Source organism: Cheilinus undulatus, linkage group 3, assembly GCF_018320785.1.
Source record: "Cheilinus undulatus linkage group 3, ASM1832078v1, whole genome shotgun sequence".
In the NCBI taxonomy this organism is placed as follows: Eukaryota; Metazoa; Chordata; class Actinopteri; order Labriformes; family Labridae; genus Cheilinus; species Cheilinus undulatus.
Window position 1 is genome coordinate 53,711,529 of NC_054867.1, and position 24,886 is coordinate 53,736,414.

Consider the following 24,886-nt stretch of genomic DNA (forward strand, 5'->3'; position numbering starts at 1 on the left):
CTGTCTCCACTGATAGTGAACAACGATAAAGGCTGCCTGTATGACAGGACTGTAAATACACAGAGGAAAACCTGAAACTAAAATAACATTTATTGTTGCCTGAGATTTTACTCCAGCATCACAACACCAGAGGTCCAGAAAGGTAATTAAGGTTCAAACCTGTCTCTGAGTGATTCACTTTTATGCTTTTGTTTACAGATTTCTTTTTTTAACGGTTAAAGTTTGATGATAACTTTTAAACCTCAGACTTTTATAATGTGTGTGTATGTGACAGAATGTTGGGACTATCTAGGTGACTCTGTGGCAAACGACACTTTCTTGAAATGTATTTCTGTTCTTGAATTTATTTGATGAACTAACTATTAGTAATCCTTGTTGCTGTGCTGTTCTCCAGGAGAAATTTGCTTTGATCTCACTAAAAGTGTCCCAACATTCTATCACATACACATAAATCATCTCAGTACAAATCCAAACACTAAAACCTCAACTCAGTTCCTCCTGCAGACAAATTTTTTGCTCCCTTTAACAGATATATAATTATTACTGTTAAAGTTTTATGATTATCTTTAGCCCTCAGAATTTTAGAATGAATAGATATGACAGAATGTTGGGACTCTCTTAGTGACTCAGTGGCATACGAAACTTTCCTAAAATTATTTCTGCTCTTGAATTTTTGGAGGAACTGACTAAAAGTAAAATAAGTTGCTGTGCTGTTCTCTAGGAGACATACAATTCGATCTCACGAAGAGAGTCCCAACATTCTATCACATACACACAATGTATAGTTCTTTGAGCCAAAAAAGGGAAAACATTGCTCTATGTTTACCCTCTCTGTTGTTGCTCTTCTCCAAGAGACATTTGCCTTGATCTCACAAAGAGAGTCTCTACATTCTATCAAACACACACATCATCTCAGTCCAATTTCAAGCCCTAGAACTCCAACATAGTTCCTCCCATGGACGTCATTTTGTCTTTAAAAAGTTGACAGATTTTTCAGCATTTTCAGCTAGATTCCCCTTTTTTTCTATCTTATACAGATATTTTATTATTACTGTTAAATTTTATGATTTGCTTTGGCCCTCTGAATTTTACAGTGGATTGGTATGTGGTGGAATGTTGGGACTCTCTTAGTGACTCAGTGGAATACTTTCTTAAAACATTTCTGCTCTTTGATTTTCAAAGGAATTGACCAGAAGTAAAAATTTTTGCTGTGCTGTTCTCCAGGAGACATTTGCTTTGATCTCACTAAAACAGTCTCAACATTCTATCACATACACATACATTATCTCAGTCTACTTCCAAGCCCTAAAACTCCAACTCAGTTCATTCTACAGACTTCATTTTGATTTTAAAAAGTAGAGAAATTCTTCAGTGATTTCAGCTAGACTCCCTTTTTTGCTGTCTTGTACATATTTAAAATTATTACTGTTAAAGTTTTATGATTATCTTTGGCCCTCAGACTTTTACAATGAATGGGTATTTGCCAGAATGTTGGGACTACCTTAGTGACTCAGTGGCATACAAAGCTTTCTTGAAATGTATTTCTGCTTTTGGATTTTTGAAGGAATCAACCAAAAGTAATAACTGTTGCTGTGGTGTTCTCCAGGAGATATTTTTTTATCTCACAGAGAGAGTCGCAACATTCTATCAAATACACAACCACTGTAAAAGTCTGAGAGCCAAAAATCAGCATCAAACTTTAACAGTAGTTAATAAAAGTCTGTCAAAAGTAGCAAAAAGGTGAATCCAGCATTAATAGCTGAATAATATGTCTACATTTTAAAGCCAAAATGAAGTCTGTAGGAGGAACCGAGGTGGTGTTTTGGGCTTGGAAGTGAACTGAGATGATGTGTGTGTGTGTGTGTGTGTGTGATAGAATATTGGGACTCTATTAGTGAGATCAAAGCAAACGTCTCCTGGAGAATAGCATAGCAACAACAGGCAGAGCTAATGTGATTGGTTGATTTTAAAAAGTTCTACAAAAAGGACTGGTTCCAGCCCCTGTGACCCCTAACTGGAAAAGCAAAAAAGTAATGTATGGATGGACATTATTGGCTTATCTGTATTAGGAGATAAAAATATAATTATCAGTATTTGTTGATATGAAAATTTCATTTACAGCTGATATATCAACTATACATATCAGCAGACTGTATGGATGTACAATAATGAGTCACGATAAAAGATGGCAGAATTTACAAAGATACAATACTACGTCATCCTTTTCTAAGTCCAAAACAATCCAAAGCAATGTATGAAGTTAGGTTCAGCTGGTTTCTCTGACTGATCTTACCTGGTGTAGCCGGCCTCTCCTCCTTCACCTGTCCTTTCACCATCAGACCCCCTGGGGTGTCCACCAGCCCGTCAATGGGCTCGAGCTTCGGGGTGAGGACGGTGCTGTCGGCCTCCAGCAGCTCCTGCTTGGTCTCCATCTTGATCTCAGCTCCAGCTCTGAGCTCCAGACCATCTGGTTTGGACTCTGAGCTGTCAGGATATGCTGCAAACTCCAGAGTCTCCGGTTTAGTCTCAGTCTTTAGTTTGGATCCATCTGGAAAGGCTACAAACCCAAGAGGCTCATGTTTGGCTTCAGGTTTGACTGTAGCCGCTGTAAAGTGGAGGATGTCGGGTTTACTGTCCTCGCTCTCGGGTTTCATGGGAACGCTCAGATCTTCCGGTTTGGTCTCCATCATCTCAGCTTTGACGGGAAACTCCATCTGCTCCGATTTGGTCACCAGGTCTTCTGACTTCATGGCGAAGGAGAGTTCGTGTTTGATCTCAGAGCTGTCGGGATAGACCTCATCAAACGTCTCCGTCTTAGTTTCTTCCATCTTGATGGGAAGCTCCAGCTCCTGTGGTTTTGTTTCTCTGCAGTCTGATAAAAGAGGAAACTTCAGATCTGAAGGCTTTGTGTCCAAAAGATCAGGAGAAACCTTGCTTTCATTTTGGTTGAGTAGATTGTCTTTGTTGTCCTGATTGTGGGAGAGCACCAGGTCTTTGTTCTTACATTCGTTAAAGCTTAGATCTTCACAGTTTTCCATGGAGATTTCAGTTTTAATTCCAGCTCCAACATCAGACTTTACTCCTGCTGAAAGGGATGAAACTGGGGCGCAGGAAGGTTGTGGGTATTGTGAATAAACGCTGTCATGCTCGTTGATGTCCAGTCCTTTCACAACCTTTTCTTCCATGACTTCACACGGAGGAACGTTCATAAGAGAAACCCGATCCATCCGCCCTTCAGAGATCTCGTCCACTTGATCTGCAAGATCATCTGAATTCCCCTCCCCTTGCATGAACTCCCCAGTTGGATTCTCCATCAGTGTTTCAGAGTCCAGAGAGCTAACCATGGTCTCTTCTTCCTCTGGCGGACATAAAATCATCCCATCCACTTCCTCTCCAGGCTCTTCGATGGACTCGGGACATACGAGGCTGCCTTCCTGTTCCAGCTCTCTGAGATAAGGCTGAACATGTGGTGGCAAATCTGCTTTGTGCTCAAAGCTCTCCTCTAGGTCTCGGTTTGATACGTTCATCCTCTCGTCTGGTTCTTCGATGCTTGGCTCAGCTTCCATCCCATCCATTGCTGGATTTAAGACCCCCAAAGTTTCTCCGGGACCTGGAGGGAGATGAGAACATTTTGTTACAAGTACTACTAGCTTTTAAAAGTAAGTGGTGCTATATCAAAACTAAGGTTGTCCCCAAGTGTCTATTTCCCTATTCGGCTAAACGCTCATCTAAATTACATTTAACTGACTAGTCTAAAGAGGAGAAATCCTTAGAAAACAGTCAGATTCCTCACAGGGTCATAGTTTCAGCGGGTGTGACGTTAGCCTGATACACTCTCTACAGCAAGGCTAACATTACAAGCTAGTACTGCCAGCCTTTGTTCCTCTTTGCAGAGGATATTGTGCTTTGATATGTGGCCTCTTTTCACTTCGAGTGGAAGTTATATGCGAGTTCAACCCCCCCCCACTTTATTTTCATTTACTACTTTAAGCAAACGGTCATACCCCGCTGTTCCTGTTACATGCTAAGCCACTGGTAAGCTTCTCATGTTTACATCTGTGAAGTGCCAGACGGGGAGGCAGCGGCAATTAACTGAAGCTGCAGAAAGCCTGTGTTTATAAAAAAAAAATGGGTAATTCGTTTAGCCGACTCATAAATCCCATGGCGGCTAATTTGATAAACAAGTGTAACCATTTTCACGATTAACCGTGTGCATCCCTTATCAAAACCATGAAATTTATATTTAAATATGTAAAGAAGCATACCTTGATCATACAAGTTATACTGGAAGCAAATCATATGATTAATATGAGAGTTACACCAACTTCCTGTTAAATGGTGAGATGGAAATGCTCGCAATCACTAGTGAGGCACCCTTGAATGAAACATGTCAGTGTTGTAGACTAATATTGAGGCCCTTGTTTCAAAATCTGAGTCTGGTAGGTTCAACAGAGATAGAAGAATGAACAATTTGCCCTAGTTTGTCACTTCCTGTTGTCAGTAGAAGGCGCTTTGATGGGATTTTTGCATATAGGTATGTTCAGTCTGATACTGTTGTCTTGCCAGAAAGAGAGAAAGAACACGGAAGAATGTATACAAAAGTTACAATAGGTTAAAGTGATCACACACCATTAAAACATCTTATTTTGTAATTAAGATGAAGCTGGTCGACTTCCTATTGGGATTTGGGTATAGGTCCAAGAGGCTTTTTTGTAAGATTGGTCATGATCCATATGCAGACCCAAAATCCTAAGCCTAGATTGAATGGTCTGTGGGGTCTGAATGTTTAAAATTGATTTGGTGGAAAAAAAAAAAAAATCAAAATTCAGAGGGAGAAATGTTCATTTGGCAGAAGGGGGCGCTGTGACAAAGTTATGACATTGGTGAAGGCCTGTTTTCGAGACCAGTGTACCGTATGATCATCCTGAGACATATGTTGGTGATTGGTATATGAGCAGTGGAGTTATGTGGGATAATTGCTCAAGAGACACAGCAAAACAAACAAACAAAAAAAATACTAAAATGAAGTCAAACTTTGGGCCCCAATCACAGCCCCGCCCTACAGTCAAAACTTACAGTTTGCACAACTTTGGATCTCCATGTTGTCTAGAATGTGCAAAAATAATCTGGAGGCGATGGGATAAAATCTCTTGGAGGAGTTTGTAAAAATGCTGAGCTTGTGCATCGAGAAAAATGCCAAAATTCAACTTCTGATGACTCTTAAAACCTTACTTTATGTACATTTTAGAGGGTAGTCCCAAAAGACGTTATTTTTTTCATACATGTGTGTATCGATATTCATGTCTGAAGGTCTTACCCTGTCCCCTGATTGATTACTCTTAGGTTCTTGTCATTAAAATAGCCAGAAACATGACCATCCCTCCTCCCTTCCTGTCCATTCTGGGTCCATAAAGACATGAACCCCCTTGGCGAACGCCTTGGTAGTAAATTTATCATAATCCCTCTCAGTGCTCTTCCACATACCTGGATCTTCATCAGCCTCCTCTCTTTCCAGACTTTTCTCCCCGCGTTTTTTCTCCCCTCCCTCCACCTCTTCCTCCTCCTTGTCATCAAAACCAAATCCTGAGCCTCCATCCTGTCCTTCCTCTTCCTCAACAGGATTGGTCAGACTGCCAGTGACATCAGAGTGTCCTAGCCTATCCTGGGGGTCGTGGTCGGTGATAACAGACAGAGAAAGGGGAGGAGGAGGGACGTAGGGGGGAGGTGGGCTCGCAGACAAGTCGGTTTGATCCGCGCTGGGCTCCTCACTCACGCCGATGTCCTAAAATCAAGAAACAGAGTCACTGATGTTAAAACGGAACTACTCTCAATAACAGCAGTTTGATTCTAAATATCCTCATGAACAGGATTCTAGTGTTTGGGACCTACCTTAAAGAGCATGTAGCTGGAGCTCAGTGGCTCCACTGCATCTCCTGCAGACGGGTGAGACGGAGAGGAGGACGGGGGGAGGCCCAAACACTCCTCGAGAGTCCCACCTTCCTCACCTCCTCTGTCTCCACCCTGTGCCTCCTCGTCCTCTTCCTCCAGGAAGCCGGTCTCAAGCGTGGACGGACCCAGGATGGGATCAGACTCGTTGAACATGTGGTGAGCTGGACTGGAGTGATCCGTACTGTCCCAAGGAGCCTGAAGGGAACGTGGTAACAATCCACATGAATTTGGATATCCAAAACCACCAACGCTCATATTTGTAACTGTCTTTACAGTACAGTATAGTCTCAGTATAGTTGGGTTTAAACCGTTTAAACAGACACGTTCAGCAGTTACTGCTACAAGGTCTCATTATCATTTCTTCTGTTAGAGAAATCTTACATTTACACATATTCATTAAAAGTGGCAGGTGGTCGCCCCATTGTGACCGTTTCCCACCTTTGAATAAAGGCACAAAAAACCTGAGTTACGGAAATGTCCTATTTCACGTGCACTTGATTGTTTCGGCAGAGCCGAATTGATCTTTACCAATTCAATCCAACTTCACCAACATTCCAACCTTGCTGTTAATCATGATGTCATCCTAAATAGTCTTTAAAATATTCCAACCTTGCCTGTAAACAGTTCGATCCTTTAAAGCCTCTAAAACCCCAAATACCATATTGATATCATCAAGGCTTATAAAACATTCCATCCTTGCCTTTAAAGAGGATTCCATCCTTTGCAGACCTTAAAACATTCAATCCTTCCCATTGAATATGGTGTCATGCTTGAACCCCTTTAAACATTCCACCTTTGCCTCTGAAGATGAATTCATCCTTTAAAGCCTATCAAACATTCCATCCAGGCATTAAAAAAGAATTCCTATAAGGCTGATAAAATATTCCATTCTTGCCTTTGAACATGATGTCATCCTTTAAAGCCAAAAACAAATTCCATACTTCCCTTTAAACCAGATTTCAGAAGAGCCTATTAAGAATTTTATCCTTGCCTTTAGTCAGGATGTCATCTTAAATAGTCTTTAAAATGTTCCATCCTTGCCTGTAAACAGTTTGATTTTTTAAAGTCTATAAAACACCAAATACCTGCCTTTAAAGATGATATCATCCCTTAAAGACTAAAACTTTCTATCCTTGTCCAAGAATGTTATCATCAAAGCTTATAAAACATTCAATCCTTGCCTTTAAAGAGGATTCTATCCTTGCAGACCTTAAAACATTCAATCCTTCTCTTTGAATTTGATGTCATAATTGAAAGCCTTTAAAACATGCCCCCCTTGCATATAAAGATGATGTCATCCTTTAAAGCCTATCAAACATTCCATTCATGCCTTATAAAAAGAAATCAGATGAAGCCGATAAAATATTCCATTCTTGCCTTTGAACATGATGCTATCTTTTAAAGCCAATTAACACTTTCTATCATGCCTTTGAAGATGATGGCGTAAAAGCTTATAAACATTCTGTCCTTGCCTTTAAAGATGATGTCATCCTTTAAAGCTAATGAAACATTCTATTCTTTTACATACAGTCTGGCTTGTAGCCAAATCAGCCCCACCCCTAATTATCCATATGGTGCACTCCTCAAATCACAGCAGACGAGTTATAAAACCATCCTGTACCTGCAGCTGGTCAAGCTCCACTGACGGCGCCATCAACCCCGTTTCCTCTGAGGATCCCTGCTCTCCAACAAGCACGTCACTCCTCAGTTTGGAGTCCAGGTCGGTCCCGCCTACTCCATACGAGTTGAGCATGCTCTGACCTCCTGCAGCCGAGTTAAAGGGGAACCCGTTTAGAGCATCTTTAGCCGCTTTCCCTCCATGTAAACCATCTGCAGACATGGCGTCATGGTGAAGACCGCCCAGCTCCAGAGTCTCATCCAGAGGGGGGCAGTCCAGGAAGTCTGCCCGAGAACCCGGGACTATCCCCAGGCTGGGGGAGGCAGGCGGGGGAGGGTGGAGGTGAGAGGAGGAGGATGGAGCAGACGGAGGAGGGGCGTGGTGCTGGTGGTGGTGAGAGGACTGGTGGGGGTAGTCAGGAGGCTGGGCGGCGTCATAAAGACAGCAGTGAGACGATGATGAGGATGATGAGGAAGAGATACCGGGGTGGGTCGATAACCCCGGGTGGTGGGGATGGTGGTGGGTCTGAGCATGGAGGTGGGCTGGGTGGCTCCTGACATAGTTCCTGTGAGCTTCCAGGAAGCTCAGCTGGGGGTCGTTCAGGATGTAAAAATCAGTGCGGCTCAAACCATGCCGTGCAGCCCCAATCAGGAGGTCCCGGTCGTGTTTGCCAGGTTCCCACCACACGGGGAGGTAGAGGGAGGGGCGGCACAGCTGGAGGCGGGCGGAGATCAGCGGGTGGCGAAGGACCTGAGGGAAAGAAGGAGGTAAAGGAGAACAAGGAGGTTAGAATGGACAGAGGTTACAGAAAGATGAGGAGTAACTAAAGCCAGAGTTTGATGTAAAGAGTCACTAAAGCCAGAGTTTGGTTTAAGAGTAACTAAAGCCAGAGTTTGGTAAAATAGTGACTAAAGCCAGAGTTTGATGTAAAGAGTCACTAAAGCCAGAGTTTGGTTATAGAGTAACTAAAGCCAGAGTTTGGTTTAAGAGTAACTAAAGCAAGAGTTTGGTTATAGAGTAACTAAAGCCAGAGTTTGGTAAAATAGTGACTAAAGCCAGAGTTTGATGTAAAGAGTCACTAAAGCCAGAGTTTGGTTAAAGAGTAACTAAAGCCAGAGTTTGGTTATAGAGTAACTAAAGCCAGAGTTTGGTAAAATAGTGACTAAAGCCAGAGTTTGGTTAAAGAGTAACTAAAGCCAGAGTTTGGTTAAAGAGTAACTAAAGACAGAGTTTGATTTGAAGAGTAACTAAAGACAGAATTTGGTAAAATAGTGACTAAAGCCAGAGTTTGGTTAAAGAGTAACTAAAGCCAGAGTTTGGTTAAAGAGTAACTAAAGCCAGAGTTTGGTAAAATAGTGACTAAAGCCAGAGTTTGGTTAAAGAGTAACTAAAGCCAGAGTTTGGTTAAAGAGTAACTAAAGACAGAGTTTGGTTAAAGAGTAACTAAAGACAGAGTTTGATTTGAAGAGTAACTAAAGACAGAGTTTGATTTAAGGAGTCACTAAAGCCAGAGTTTGATTTGAAGAGTAACTAAAGACAGAGTTTGATTTGAAGAGTAACTAAAGACAGTTTCATTTAAAGAGTCACTAAAGACAGAGTTTGATTTGAAGAGTAACTAAAGCCAGAGTTGGATTTGAAGAGTAACTAAAGACAGAGTTTTATTTAAAGAGTAACTAAAGACAGAGTTTGGTTAAAGAGTAACTAAAGCCAGAGTTTGGTTAAAGAGTAACTAAAGACAGAGTTTGGTTAAAGAGTAACTAAAGACAGAGTTTGATTTGAAGAGTCACTAAAGCCAGAGTTTGATTTGAAGAGTAACTAAAGACAGTTTCATTTAAAGAGTCACTAAAGACAGAGTTTGATTTGAAGAGTAACTAAAGCCAGAGTTGGATTTGAAGAGTAACTAAAGACAGAGTTTGATTTAAAGAGTAACTAAAGACAGAGTTTGATTTAGAGTAACTGAAGCCAGAGTTTGATTTAGAGTAACTAAAGCCAGAGTTTGATTTAAAGAGTAACTAAAGACAGAGTTTCATTTAGAGTAACTAAAGCCAGAGTTTGATTTAGAGTAACTAAAGCCAGAGTTTGATTTAGAGTAACTAAAGCCAGAGTTTGATTTAGAGTAACTAAAGACAGAGTTTGATTTAAAGAGTAACTAAAGCCAGAGTTTGATTTAGAGTAACTAAAGCCAGAGTTTGATTTAAAGAGTAACTAAAGACAGAGTTTGATTTAAAGAGTTAAGAACCAATATGAACATGACTGGTTATGGACCAGTCATGTTCTGATTGGTCCATCCTCATGGTCTGCTTGATGTTGCTATGCTTTTCTTTAGGAGACATTTGCTTTGATCTCACAAAAAAGTCCCACCATCAAATCACATACAAAATCATTATACAAGTCTGAGAGCCAAAAATCCTCATCAGACTTTAAAGTGTAAGTGAACCCCCAGCTCAGAGCTAACTCCACCCACTTTAGTAATTCAGAAAATGCAAGGAAAGTGAGCAGTTTGGGACTGAGAGCAGGGAGGGGAAAAGGACGGAATTTTCCAGATGAGGCGGGAGTGACAGTGGCGTCCACTTGCCAGAAAGTGACACAGAGTCCTGCTGCACTGCTGCCTCAGAGCAATCTTTTGAGGTGGAGTATTTTCCCCCTCCAGAGTCCCTTGAAGCAGGCTGTGGTGTTGTGGTGGACCGTGGTGATTCTGAGCACTATCTGTTTGGACTGTTGGCTCCAGCAGCAGTGTTACTAAAGCTGGAGCTCTCAGAGCTGAAGCAGTGCAGGTGCAGGAGAGGATGGGAGGGGTCTCTGAATGGTAAAGTCAGTTAGAGGTGGTAAAATTCTGCCTTTTATATAAAGTTTGTGTCACATAAACCCCGTCTTTTCAGAAAATATTTTTCAAAGCAGATGTCCATTTAAGCTAATTAAAAGTTGTAAAATGCAGACTTTTATCAGTTCATAAGTAAAAATGTTAGTGTTCACTACTTCTTTAATAGCATTTTCTTCTTATACATGTACAAGTTTTTAAACCTGAAAATTTAGAGGTTTTTCATTGTATATTTAAAACCTTTAAAATGTGAAAAGTTTTGGAAATGTAAGTTTTTTTAATGTATTTACAACATTGTAAACTCAAAGATAACGGAGTTTTTCTTGTAATTTCACAGGTTTTAACAACTGATTTATTTTCTTTTTTTGTAAATTTGCAACTTTTTTAACTTAAAAATTGTAATTCTTGTACTTGTAATACAACAACTTTTGTACAAGAGAATTTCAAGTTTTTTCATGTACATTCATGACTTTCCTACTTATACAGTTAGTTTTGAGTGACAAATTTGTAAAATGGGAAATTTTAAGTTATTTACTTTTAAATTCAAAATTTTTTAAACTTGATAAATTTGGAATAGTTTCTGGAAAATGCACAACTTTTAAACTTTTAAAGAGTCTTTTAGTCTTTTTCTCATAAATTTTACAACTTTATGACTCTTACAACTTAAAAATATTTGCATTTTTCTTTATTTCTAGTTAATTAACAACCTTTTAAATTAGAAGGGTTTTTTTATTGTAATCTTCCAATTTTTTACACTTAAAGTTTTTGAGGGTTTTGTCAACTTATTAATTTTAACATTTTTAAACTTGAAAAATTTTAGTCTTTGACTTGTACATGTACACATTTTAAAACTTGAAACTTTGAAATATTTTTCAAAGTATTTCTGGTAAAATTACACATTTCAAAATGTCAAAATGTATTTTGTTTTTCTTGTAAATGAATTACTTTGAAATATAAAAAAATGGTTTCCATCAAACTCAAAATATGCATTTTGTTTAATTTATTTTTTCAACCCATAAGTTGACAGTGTTTTTATTCAGGGTTTGAAACAAACAAACAAAAAAAACACTATTTGTAAATTTACAACTCTTAACCTGAAAAATATTAAGTGTTGTACTCATAGATTCAACACAGTAACTATTTACACTTTCTAAGTTAATCCAGCATAAATAGCTGAATAGCTTATCTACTTTATAAATAAAAACTGAAGTCCGTAGGAGGAACTGAGGTGGAGTTTTAGGGCTTAAAAGCGGACTGAGATGATGGGTGTGTGTGTGATAGAATGTTGGGACTCTCTCACTGAGATCAAAGCAAACGTATCCTTGGAGAACAGCAGAGCAACAACGAGCAGAGAGTGAAACCACTTCCACTCCCAGAATCCTTTAACATAAACTTTAAAGCACATTTAAGGCAACGTCCTCTGATTTATAAAGTCAGAACTGGTGTAAACAGTGAATTCCTACTTTTATAAAGAGCCCACCTGCTCTCTGATTTTGCGCAGCAGCTCGATGCGGTACAATGTCCTTGCCGCTCGCTCTTCTGTCAGAGGCTCCACGACCACAGAGGGGTCCACCAAACCTGGGAAACAACGAACCAGAGACATGGAGGCAGGGTGAGTATGACATCTAGTTAGAATAAATTCTAGCAACTGCAGGACGTACTCCACTTACAAAAGAGTAGAGGCTTACAGAAGGCTAACTGAGCTTTCCCACTACAGGTGGAGGATTAAAATGGTACATTTAGAGGTTTTCTTTCGTGGTTAAATAAATAAATAAATAAATGAGAGTCCATCTCTGATGGTCCGGCCTACCTTCTTCCTTCCTCGGAGGCAGCTTACAGGCCGTCCTGCACATGTTGACGAAGGAGTTGAAGTATCTCTCCAAGCTCTCGTCCGTCTTCCTCTCCAGTCGAGCCAAAGCTCTGAACTGGGACCAGTCGAAGGTCTTCCTCTCCGGGTCGTACACCACTCCGAACGACGACACAGTGCGGTAAAAATCCGCCTGCTCACGGCGAGTCCACCTGAGACAACACGGAAGACAGAGACCATGAACCAGAATCTCTCCAGGAGGCTAGCGGCCTTGCTCCACAGTGGTTACCTTCTCTGCCACTCCAGGAACAGCGGGTCAGGCTCCGTGGCGACCACAGTACACCTCCTTAGCTCCTCCCCCAGCTGCCAGGCCAGCGGCCCCCCGGCGTGATGAGCGGCTCCGCCTCCTCCGATCCCCATTCCGACGAGGCCGTCGTGCAGTAGGAAGTCGTGTCTGAGCATGGGCTCGCGCCGCAGCGTGAAGCGCTGGTAGGCGGTGATCAGGCGGCGTAGACGAGCAGTGAGGGCGGGGCCTGTGGGCCAAAGGGGGCGGGCCTGGACCACGTGGAGAGCTGCCACACCTGTACCTGTTCCTGTGGTTGTCGTCGTGGTAACTAATGTGGCGTCCTGAGCGCATAAGTCGACCGAGAGCTGAGAGTCTGAGGAGGAAAGACAAGATTAGGCATCTCAGTGCATTCTTTACCTGGTTAACCATGTCACATGACTTCTGTCCTGACCAGGTAACTTCTGGAGAAGTTTGTAACGGGTTGTAAATGTGAGAGCACCGAGTGGCTAAATGCTGCTGAGGATCTCAGGGTAGATGATGTGTCTTCATCTCCATCTCCAGAGTCTTTATCATCTATTAGATGGCCGTTAAACATCTCCACAGAGACATTAGAACAGTCTAAACTCATTAACAGGTAGGATCGTGGTTCTGCAGAGATGAAGACTTCATCCGAAGGTGATAGGAGTTTAAACATCAGCCGTCAGGGAGAGAACCTCTCTGGCTGAAGAGAGAGTGAGATCTTATTGTGTAAAGGTCTACCTCATTACAGAGAGATGAAAATGAATAAGTACGACTCTAATGATGGTAATGAAAGTCTAAATTACCTCTGAGAGCTGAACACATTAAACTCTCATCTCCTAACACGCCTGTGGATCTTTAACAGGAGATCCAGCTCCTATAAGAGCTTCTACCCCTCTGTAAAAACCACAGACACCGGCATCTGTAGGACTAGATAAAAACAGTCCTCATCTCACCTGGTCCGGTGCTGTCAGGTTTGTCTGAGGTGTCCGTACTCGAGCACGTTTCCTCTCCCTGGACACAAACATGAAGAGAAACAGACGTCAGCATCAACACATATCTGAGAGTATAGGTGAAGATTTAATGTGAACAAGTTAAATTAAGTTCACTACACATTAGTTAACTCGATTTAAATAAAATCTTTTATTTTATTATTGTTGTTTTTAAATAGGTTTTTACTCATTATTATCTTAATATTTTTGTACTGTTTTTCTATTATTTTTATTACTGTTATAATTAGTAGTAGTATGATTGTTATTATTGTTGTTATTAATATCTTATGTTTGTTGTTATTATTGCTATTTGAATCATAATTGCTATTATTATTATTGTTATTGTACAAGTTCAGTGTTTGAGGGACTGAACTTTCGAACTCCACTAATGTAAAACTAATATCATAATATAATAATACACTACTGTTCTTTCCTTCCCATCTTTCTCTTCTTCCCTCTGCTGTTTCTTTACTTTGTTTTGTTTTATAATGTATTCAGGCATTCCTTGTATGATTAACCCATGATTAAGTTTAGAGGTTATTTAAACTATATCATATCTAAATTATGAGCCCATCTCAGGTTTCCTTACCTCTCCTGCACAAACTCACTTATGAAACTCCACTGTGGAATTTTCCCTTATATCAAATATATTTTCTTATATGCAAACACGAATAAAAATACATAAACATTATTTAATTATTATAATCATTATTTCAAGGCCTAACCTAATAATAAGAGTTAATAATAATGTTAAAAATAATAAGAACGACTGAAATTTAATAACTGCAATTTTAGTTTAATAATGATTGTTATTATTATTGCTTTCATATTTTGATTAATATTTTGTTTTTGTATTTTTATTGATGTAGCAATTATTTGTAATATAATAATTTTATTATTATTATTATTATATTATTATTATAGTTGTATTATTATTATGTTATTATCACATTATTATTAATATTACATGTTTTCATCAGCATCATCATCATTATCACTAATAAAATAATAATTATAATCAAAATAATCATAGTAAACAAATTTGAATAAATAATTATTATTTATTGTTGCCATTACTCATAGTAGTACAAGTATTAGCGTGTATTTATGTTGTTTTTACATCATTATTATTATTTTGTTATTATTTTACTTTATTATCTTTTATTTAATTTAAATCATTATATTATCAAATATAGTGCTTAACAAATTTATTCGGCCACCACCCAAAGTAAGGTTTATGCCACAGCTGCCCGCAATTAACAGCACTGGTAATTACCAAAATCATTTTTTATGTTTCTGCAATGGTCAATACACCCATATGTAGAAGCTCTTCAACCCAAATGATATTTTGAATGCTAAAATAGAATTATTATTGTTATCCATGAATTTTCAAATTTACTGATTTACAAAAAAAAAAAAAAAAGAAAGAAAGAAAAAATAGTAAAGCATATTAATGTGCTTAATACACTACTACATTAATATTTCTCGATTAATATGTCAAATTATCGTTATTTACTTGCATTCCTGAACAGAGAAATGAATTTAATGGTTGACTGTTGTGCCTGATTAATTTCTGACTTCTCAGAGAAGCCCAGTGAGCCGGCTCAATTTTGGGTATAAAAAGTTGAATTCAGTTTGAAATTCCTCATTCCTGTTCAAAATGGTAAAATGTGGAGAGCTGACTGAAAATGAAAGAGTCTGCATTAAAACACTTTATGATGCTGGATGGTCTCTGAGACAAATATGACAGGTGGTCTAATAAATTTGTTAAGCACTGTATATAGGTATAAATCTATTCTATTTTTTATCATTATATATGTAACTATTATTTCTTTCCTTTTTTTTAATTCTATCATTTCTATTATTTTCTTTAGTCTTATTATTGCTGTTGTTGTTGTTAATGTTATATTTGAATTTTAAATTAATGATTAAGTAAAAATGTGTATATCATTAAATTCAAAACATGGAATCTTTTCTGATGAAAATGATGCCATAGGGTTTTCAATTTTCTTACATTTTCTTTTCTACAGCTCAGTAAAGACTAAGACTCTTTTATTACTTATATCCATTAATATGTGTCATGTGATTTAAGACAAGTATCACTTTGGATCACAGAGTGCCATAAACTCTTATAAATTCATTTTTTTCCTCAGAAGAATATCTGTGATTATAAAAACAGTGCTGCAGAATCCAAATAAAGCCATAAAAACAGAAAGATTGAGTTTTTTCTGATCAAACTGTGTTTGTTCTGGTATTAAAAATGCTGTTTGATATTAAAATGCATCATTAACTCTACATTTGTTTTAACAGGATACAAAACTACAAAGGTCCATCTACTTTTCACTGGAAATGATCAACAATGAAGGAGGTTGTCCCACAGGAACCTTCACATAATGAGGCTTTTATTTTGAAGAGACCTCAGTGCGTTTCTAAAGGAAGTAAACTGATATTTGATTGTTACAGACACACTAAAGACTAGAGACTAGAGAGGAACTGTAGATGCGTGAAAGAGCTGGTCAGTCACCTTGCTGCTCTCGTCTCTGTCCTCTCCTCCGTCTGCTTTGCTCTCAGCGTCCTCCTTCGACTCCTCCTGTTTGCAAACGCTGACAAAAGAAACACAAAAAGAAGAAACGCTTCAGAGACGGTGTCCTGCTGAGCTCTGAGAATATCTATAAAAGACGAAGAGTGACATGTAAGGAGAGGAATCACTGGAGGAGTAAAGGCTCTGTTCATGTCTGACTGCAGATAAAACAGAAACATTCTACAGATGTGACGTTTGAGACGTCTGAATCTCTGATCAGACAGGAGGGTTTAATCTGAGTCAGTGGGGTTCAGTTTACTACGATTATCAGGATCAGAAAAGAAGAAATGCTGGGGAAGGAGAGGTGACAGGAGGAGAAGGTTTCACTGATGAAGAGGCGGCAAAGAGAAGCACATGTAGCTGCAGGATAAAAGATGAAGAATAACAATAAAAAAAGCTCCTGTGATGTTCTACCGTAAAAACAAAACTCCAAATTATCAGAACAAAAGAGAAGTGAAACGACAAAACCACAGAAACTTTTTAATGATAGGAACAAGAACCAAAGACTGAGGCGTTAGTCTTTCCACAAGGGGGAGAGCTCTCTGTGCCCGGCCGATGAGGGGTCGAATGTTAATCTGTGATAACCATTAGGGATGACACCTGTCGTACGATTGGTCGGATAGTTGGTTGAACTCTGAGGTCTGTTCGAGGCCTGGTTTACACTACAACGTTTTCAAGTAAAAATGCAAAACTTTTGCAGAATTTTGGCTGTCCGCTTACACGAGAATGGGCGTTTTGGAAACTGCGCGAGTGAAAGTTTCTCAAAAACGCCCTCCTCTTCGTCTCCGTGTAAACAGAGAAAACAACAGTTTCTGAAAACTAGGGCTGGGCAATTAATCACAAATTAGATTAAATTGCACTTTGGCCTGCTGCAATTTACAAATCACAGAAGTTGCATTATTTCTTTAACTTGAAATGTGTCAAAATACCAGATTAATAAGTCCTTTTATTGCAGCAGAGATTTTATGCACATTATGCATGTATCACAGACAGAGAAGAACGCCAGTTTCTTTAGATCCCGTTTATTACGTTGTCTGCTCTACATCTAAAAAGCAGTGTTTGATGAAATTAGAGATGTGCAAAATTTAGAGATATAAGAAATAAGCTGTTTACAGTTAAAGAGTTACAATATTTACAGCTGCTGTTGACCACCACTCAGAGCTACAGTTCACTTTTTTATTCAGGTTTAATCAACAGAGCAGGCTACACAATAGTAAACATGGCTATATCCCAACTTTTTTGTGATGTAACGCCGCCATCAAATTCAAAATGAGCAAATATTTTTTATTAAATGTCCCAGTTTAACATCTGACATGTTGTTTATGTTTTATTGTGAATCAAATACAGAATTATAAGATTTGACAATCATTGTTGTTTTTACACAGCGACCCAGCTTTTTTGGAACTGTTGTATTTCTCAGAGTTTTTCAGTGAAGACAGGGATGTGATTTTTTTGGCTCCCACAGAGACAGACGCTCTCTTTAGACAGTGAAGAAGGAATTACCCAGGTATCTTTGCAGGTTTGAAGTGTCCCTGCCTCTGTAAGCGAACATGAATCTCCGTGCTGTCATTTATTTAAACGTGTCTGAGTGCGCTCTCTTTAAAACGCCATGGCTTCCCTCACTCGTGGCCGTCTCGCTCAGCTGGAATGTCTTCAGGATGAACCGGTGACAAAACGAGTGACAGCTTCAATTTCCTTCAGGACGACGATCAAAGCTCCCCTGAGAGCTCATCTTCATCGCTCTGCAGCCGCCAGAAAACACGTTTAACATGCCGCGTTTCTCGCTCTCCGCTGGCTCTCTGTCAGGTCGTCTCTGGATTTTATACATCGCACCGCTTCTTCTTATAGAGTCAGTTTAAGCAGAGGAAGCACCAGAGACTTTAAAAGCAGCTCCTGTGAGGAATAAGCACGCACGTCTAAGAGCTCAGGAGAAGGTCAGCTTTTAGGTCGGCTAAAATTAAACTCTGAACACACGTTTACCTGCAGCATTAACATTAAAACAACAGCATTCATTGTCTGCATCTCTACCTGTCCACCAAGTCTACAGGCCCCTCCCCTCCTCCCTGCTCAGCTGTCAGAGCCGTGACGTCCGGCATCCCCACTCTCTCCAGGAAACATAGATCCGCATCGGCCCGCATGGCGTTGTACCGCTCGTAACCTGGACGGGGACACGAGAGACGAAATCAAACTAACGTCTAAAACACAAATGAAACAAACAGCTCAGCATCGTTTATGAGCGAAATCCTCAACAGACAGAAAACATTCCAATAACAACATTTATACTAAATCCAATCCCATCATATTCTGTCCCATCTTTTCTGGATTGTATTTATAACTGTGTGTCATCTTTACATCATGGACTTAATGGTCCAGACATCTTAAAGCAGCCTTACACCTAATGTTTTCAAAGTCGCAGACAAAATTCCAAAGTCTTGTGAAAGTTGTTGGATTTAAGGTGGTCTTAAGCCTCGATTTTAGGTGTTTTAAGGCGATCTTACACCAGAGGACTTCACTAAAACTCTTCAAAGACTCTAAAAAGACTGACATCTGAGACCCTCTCACATCTAAAGACAATTTATCCGTAAGTCGCTGGGTTTTCAGGCTCAGACCGAGAATTTGCAAAGACCAGTGTTAATTTTGTCGACTAAAACTTTGACTAAAAATGTCTGACAGCCTTTTCTTTCATGACAAAAACTAGACTAAGACCCACTGCTGGGATTTTCAAAGTAAAAACCTGATCAGTTTGTTTCCGTGGTGAGACAACTTGTGTCATGTGGTACTTTGATTCTGGAGTGTTTCTAGGATAGTTCCTCGGTTGTTGCAGTTACATGCAAAGTTGCTTGGGTGTTTAACTTTTCTTACTCGATGTAAATGATTTTAAAAACGTCAGGTTGTAAGAGATATTAACTAAAAATGTGATCTCCATCTCCTTCTACATCTTGTTCTCTGCTCAAAAATTGTTGTTGTGAATTTCATCCAGGTGCATGATGGGAAATAATCTCAAAAGGAATCGTAATCTAGTCTTGTAGTTAGTGACCACCAGTCTTTGTGCTATAATCTCAGTCTGAGACTAAAAACTCAACAGCTTGCTGATAAATAGTCTTCAGATGTGAGAGGGTCTTAGACGTCAGTCTGTTTAGAGTCTTTTTGGAGTTTTAGCAGTCTTCTGGTGTAAGACCAGCATTAGTGATCCTCATCCTGTTATCGGTCGGTAAATCGTCTCCAGCAGCTCTCACCGTGCTTGTGGACCCCAATGAGCAGAGACTTGTCGGCGTCCGCGTCCCACCACGATGCCGGGATCTCGATGTAGTCGATATCAGGGAGCGTGACCTCCAGTTTACTGTTCAATCACGTAAACACAGGAAAATCAGGCTGTGCTGTTAGCCTGGACTCATGCCATGAGATAAAACAAGTCGACAAATTTCCTTCAGCCAATCTCAAACCCACAGGGCTGCAGACCAAATATTTATTTTCATTTAGATCAGAAAGACGTCACATTTAATAAATCAATAATACTTTATTGATCTACATTAAAACAGCTGTCAATACTGTACGGCATGAACCGTCTGTTAAAGATTTTATTTTTTCTTTTTACCTCCACATTACATTTACAGCTGCATCTCAGTAAATTAGAATATCAACAAAAAATTGATTTTATTTTAGTAATTAAATCTAAAAAGTTAAACCCATAGATATATCAAGTCACACCAGTGCAAGAACCACTGCATTAGAAGACTCAACTGGCTTCACACCGACCCACTGCTGTAAGTGTTGTGCAAATCATTTTCTGTTTGGCTTAAATGGGTTAGAAGTGGCAGAATGGGTTACAAAGACAAAAATGGGTTGAAAATGTAATTAAACTGGACAAAAAATTGGCAAAATGGGTTAAAAGAAGCATAAATGGATTAAAAAGGCAAAAAAAATTTTAGCAAATATAGTTAAATTTGATTTTTAACTGGGAAAATGGGTTAATAGGAGCAAAAAATCAGATTAAATTGGTATAAAATGACTTAAGTGGGCAAAAACAGATAGAAGAAAGTAAAATTGGATCAAAAAGTGGCAAAAATCCCTATAATCCCATTCAACCACATTTTCTGTCACTTTTCACCACTTTTTATGTCATTAAATTCAGAATGAGCTGGTAGTTTTCATGAAATACTAAAATGTTTCCATTTCAACATCTGATATGTTGTAAATGTTCTATTTTGAATAAAATATGAGTTTATGATTAAACAATCATTCATTTGTGTTTTTATTTACATTTCACACTGCGCCCCAACTTTTTTGGAATTGTGGTTACAGAAGCAATACATCTTAAATAGCAGTACTGGATTAAATTTGATATTTCCAAAAATGTAGAGTTGTAAGAAAAAAGCAGTTTACAGTTAAATAGATAAATAACTGAAGAGTGACAGTATTTACTAGGGGAGCACGATAACTATCGGGATAACAGGAAATTACGTCATTCTTATCGGTCCGATATCATTACAGCGAGCCCCAATAACATATATATTTTTGTCAGCATGGCAGTGCTGGCGTTTGTTTTCTTTTTTAGGAGACTACACATTCCTCAACAGCAGGTGGCGACCTGCTATTAAAGCACCAAAGAAGAAAAGAAAGTAGCAGCCCCTGTGCTAAAAAGCTAACAACACGGTGGCGTTATTCAGTATTTACGGGGAGGATAACACCACCGTGTATGTAGAATTTGCCCTGCAAAGGTCGCAAAGAGTAGAAAGAAGTCCTCGACGGATCTTATAAGTCACTTAAGAGTCATCATCCTAACAACGTTAAAACGAAGCGGCAGCAGCCACTAGCCTCAGCCGCGGGCATTAGCAGGCATTGAAAACTGCAGAAAGCTTGCCAGAGCCAAAAGGGGCAACGTTATAAAAACAAAATCAGTCTGACAGTCTCCTGATTCATTGCTGCTTCACAGACGTATACCTGCCTGCTCTGTTTTATGTGGTTTCATTCAGTCTGATCCACGTTAGGAGCAGAGGTTAGCCACAGACCACGGTGGACTTTACATTCTTAACCTATCTCTGATATGACTTATGTCAGTGCGTATTTTTAATATTTATGTCAAACATCAGCTTGCTTTAATTCTGGCTTAAGCAAAAAAAAAAAAGAAAAAAAAAACAGACCCCAAAATATCTCCATTTGTTAAGCACAACAGCCTGTTATCATTTGGTTTTATGGGGGAAAACTTCTGTCAGTTGTTTGTGTATGTTGTACTTGGTACACAAATGTTTAACTAAGAAAAATGAACTATAATAACAGTTATAAAGTCAGAATGGTTCTTTGTTTTTTGAAAAACATGAGTGATAGTTCAGATGAGTTATAAATATCTTTGCTCTCTATATATTAACCCCTTCTTACCCCCAGATGTGCATAAACACATCAAATAAACTTATTTTGTTAAATCAACAATTGAAAAAATATATTGGTTATTATCGGTTATCGGCCATCAGGAGTAGGAAATTATCAGTTCACGGTATCGGTTCAGAAAAATAGTTATCGTGCATCACTAGTATTTACAGCTGCGTTTGACCACTACTCAGAGCAACAGCTCACTTTTGTAATCAGGTTGAATCAAGAGAAGCTGTTTCAAAATGTTAATCATGGCCCTGTCCCTACTTTTTTGAGATGTGTTGCTGCAATAAAATTCAAAATGAGCTAATATTTTTCCTGAAAATGTAAAATATCTCAGTTTCAACATCTGATATGTTGTTTATGTTCTATTGTGAATCAAATATAGGTTTATGAGATTTGACTGTCATTGACTTCTGTTGTTTACATTTCACACAGTGTTTTGGAATTGTGTTTTTATAAGTGAAACATCTAAAAGAGCAGTACTGGATTAAATTAAAATATATCCAATAAGTCAGAGTTGTAATAAATGAGCTGTTTACAGTTAAATAGATAAATAATATATTACTGAATCAAAGGTCATCTGTCTTTATTATTATAGAGATGTACTACTGAATCTTGGCAGTGTATTGGATCATAACCTACCTGGCAGGAATCCCCTCTAAAGCCTGATTTGCTGCTTCTCCTAAAACCTCCACCTTTAGGTAGTACAGCATCCTGACCCTCAGCAGAACCCTGCAGAGAGAGAGAGACGAGGGAGGATTGGGTTTTAATTCTGATATAAGAATAAAAAGCTTAAACATGCAGCACTCTCCCTGTGTCGTTAAACTCTATGAATCAAAGTCAAACTGACTTGTTGCAGTGTTGTTTGAGGTGTTTCTTGTAGCTCTCATCCTGCAGGACCACCTCAGGGTTGCAGTGGACCAGCCAGTCGGCATTGGTCAGCTCGGGAACGTTCAGCTGGTTCTTCAGCTTCTTCCCCTTACGACCACGAGGAACCGGAGCGGAGAGACCTGACATAGGCATGGGGAGGACGTTGTTAAAATCCATTCGATTACAGCCAAAAGCACAGCACTGATCCTTGGTGTCAAGAGTTCAAAGAAAACATATAAAGAGAGTTTTTAAAGGTCTCTAGTGGAGCAGAGCTGAGAGGCATTTCTGTTAGAGAAACCACACCACTGGCTAGAGTGGGCACCGTTCACTCTGGAGGGCTGAGCTGATGCACTATGTGGACATCACAAGTCCCTCTAAAGAAGACTGTCAGTGCTTACTAAAATAAAGTATGGTGCCATATCAGACTATCATTGTGTATGCTTCCTGCTAAAGTCTTACCAGAATGATTGAGCAGCGTCTGGTCCTGGCCCTCCTTGGTGGGTGTGATCAGGTCCCAGATGAAGCTCTTGATCTTGTCGTCTCCCTTGTAATGTCTCAGGCAGTAAACCAGCAGAGCCCTGAGGAAAAACACAAAAATATAGTTTAGTTTTTAAACAAATATATCTTCATCAACAACATTCTTACCCCTCATCAATCAGGATTTAGACCCAGACATGGCACCATTTATACAGCAAACCTTTTTTTAAACATCGTCAACTCTATTCATAGAGGTCAATAATGTGTAGTCCCCTTCTTTAACTTATCAAAGGTTTCTAAACATGGTCGCCCACTCCATTTTATTGAGCAGTTTATCTTCACTTAGTCTCGATGTGTTGGCTTTCAAATAGTTGACCAACTATTTGACCGACAGAACTCAGTCACCAATGATAATGTAAACTCACTCTTTATAGATAGCTAGTACAGGGGTACCACAGGGCTCTCTCCCTGGGCCACTTTTGTTGGCAACTTATAGAAAAGCAATCTTTAGAAAAGTGGGTGGAACTGGCGTGGAGCGAGGGAAACCCTCAAACATGGTCTACAATTTAACAAAAACAGAGGGAGAAAAGCCCCCCTACATCCCCGGCTTCACCAACATTCCATACTCTGCTTTTGATGATGTCAACCTTTAAAGTCTACATAAAGCTCTAGAAAGGTGATGTCATCAAAGTTTATAAAACATTCCATCCTTGCCTTTTGCCTACATAGTATACTAGTGGGTCCTTTAAAAGCATGTTCATGAAAACATGAAGGAGAAAAGCTGCTAAATAGGTACAACTTAACCTTTGGCCTCATGGCTAATGTTGACTGTCCTTGGTTGCCAACTTTTGAAAAGTTCCAGCCACTTTATAAATTTTGCCAATTACATATGATGATGCCATCCTTTAAAGCCTTGGTTCCCAACATGGGGTCTGGGGCCCCCTTAGTGAGCGCCAGAGATCTCGGGGGGTTATGAGGCTCTGTCTGCCCTGAGGTTGTTAAAATTAGATTTGCACATATTAACAGAAATCATGGTATAACATTTAAATAATTCATACAATGTTTCTTTAGGTATAAAAATGTGTGTTCAGGACTACTTTGTTTGGATTTACACACACACAAAAAAAAAAAAAAAGTTGATTTTGGCCACAAAATATCTTTTTTTCCTTTACAGGTTTAAAAACATTCTGCCTCTGCTTTTGATGATGTCATCCTTTAAATTCTGCCTCTGCTTTTGATGATGTCAACCTTTTAAGCTTTTAAGACATTCCATCCTCTGCCTTTAAAGCCTTTAACAGTTACCCTGTAAGATTTATTTCCTTAATAGTACAACCACAGTGTCCTTTAAAAGCATGTTTATAACTACACAAGGGGGGACATCTGTTAAAGTGGCCCTGCTAGCCTCTTAGCTAGTGGCTGATTGGCCCCCATCTGCTCACATCTACAGGCAGTTTAGAGTTACCAGTGAGAGGAAGCTGGAGAAGCCAGGGGGAACCCACACATGAGAGCATACAAACTAAACACAGACAAACCCTATCCACCTGGGATTCAAACCAGGAACCGTCTATTGTGAGGTGACAGTGCTAACCACTGCTCCACCAAGCAACCCTTTTCTCTAAATGTCTTCAAGGTAGGTATTTAATAAAAATCTAGTTTGTCTTACCTACAGATCACCTCCATGTCTCTCTCCGCCAGGTGCCATTTAAAGCGACCATGGTTCAGGATGTCCTTCCACCGACCCCACCTGGACAAACACAGTTACGGACAGAAATAAAGATAGAAAACTGAGGAATAGATGCATCGATGTAATAATCAGTGTTTAATAATCTTTATAAGTTACTGTCTTAATTACTTCCACAGTAGGGATTGCTCTGTTGTGCTTTGGCTCATTCACTTTGACTCTTGAGCTTTAAGAACTAAAACCATTAACTCAGAAGTGATCTTATTTTCACACCTATACTGTAGATCGCTTGCTTTGGCCTGAATCATGGACCAATTTGTTCTGTTATTATTCGGACTCACATGGCAGCAACCAACCAAAAGAAATGTCTGTATGTGAAAAGTTTCTTTAAATTTCCACTTAAAACATTTTGAACATTT

General features: G+C 39.2%; 1 protein-coding gene across 2 annotated transcripts in view; it reads right to left on the reverse strand.

Moving 5' to 3' along the window:
• chd6 (chromodomain helicase DNA binding protein 6) overlaps nucleotides 1-24,886 on the reverse strand; it is a 124,206-nt gene that overhangs the window by 17,388 nt on the left and 81,932 nt on the right. For both annotated transcript variants that reach the window (XM_041783748.1, XM_041783749.1), the window contains 15 exons: nucleotides 24,450-24,530; nucleotides 22,769-22,887; nucleotides 22,290-22,449; nucleotides 22,082-22,171; nucleotides 19,306-19,409; nucleotides 18,098-18,227; nucleotides 16,013-16,091; nucleotides 13,453-13,510; nucleotides 12,482-12,851; nucleotides 12,196-12,404; nucleotides 11,866-11,963; nucleotides 7,571-8,317; nucleotides 5,890-6,144; nucleotides 5,485-5,782; nucleotides 2,294-3,610 (listed from right to left, as the gene is read on the reverse strand). In XM_041783748.1, coding sequence (XP_041639682.1) covers nucleotides 2,294-3,610; nucleotides 5,485-5,782; nucleotides 5,890-6,144; nucleotides 7,571-8,317; nucleotides 11,866-11,963; nucleotides 12,196-12,404; nucleotides 12,482-12,851; nucleotides 13,453-13,510; nucleotides 16,013-16,091; nucleotides 18,098-18,227; nucleotides 19,306-19,409; nucleotides 22,082-22,171; nucleotides 22,290-22,449; nucleotides 22,769-22,887; nucleotides 24,450-24,530 — 4,115 coding nt within the window. The remainder of the gene's footprint in view (nucleotides 1-2,293; nucleotides 3,611-5,484; nucleotides 5,783-5,889; nucleotides 6,145-7,570; nucleotides 8,318-11,865; nucleotides 11,964-12,195; nucleotides 12,405-12,481; nucleotides 12,852-13,452; nucleotides 13,511-16,012; nucleotides 16,092-18,097; nucleotides 18,228-19,305; nucleotides 19,410-22,081; nucleotides 22,172-22,289; nucleotides 22,450-22,768; nucleotides 22,888-24,449; nucleotides 24,531-24,886) is intronic.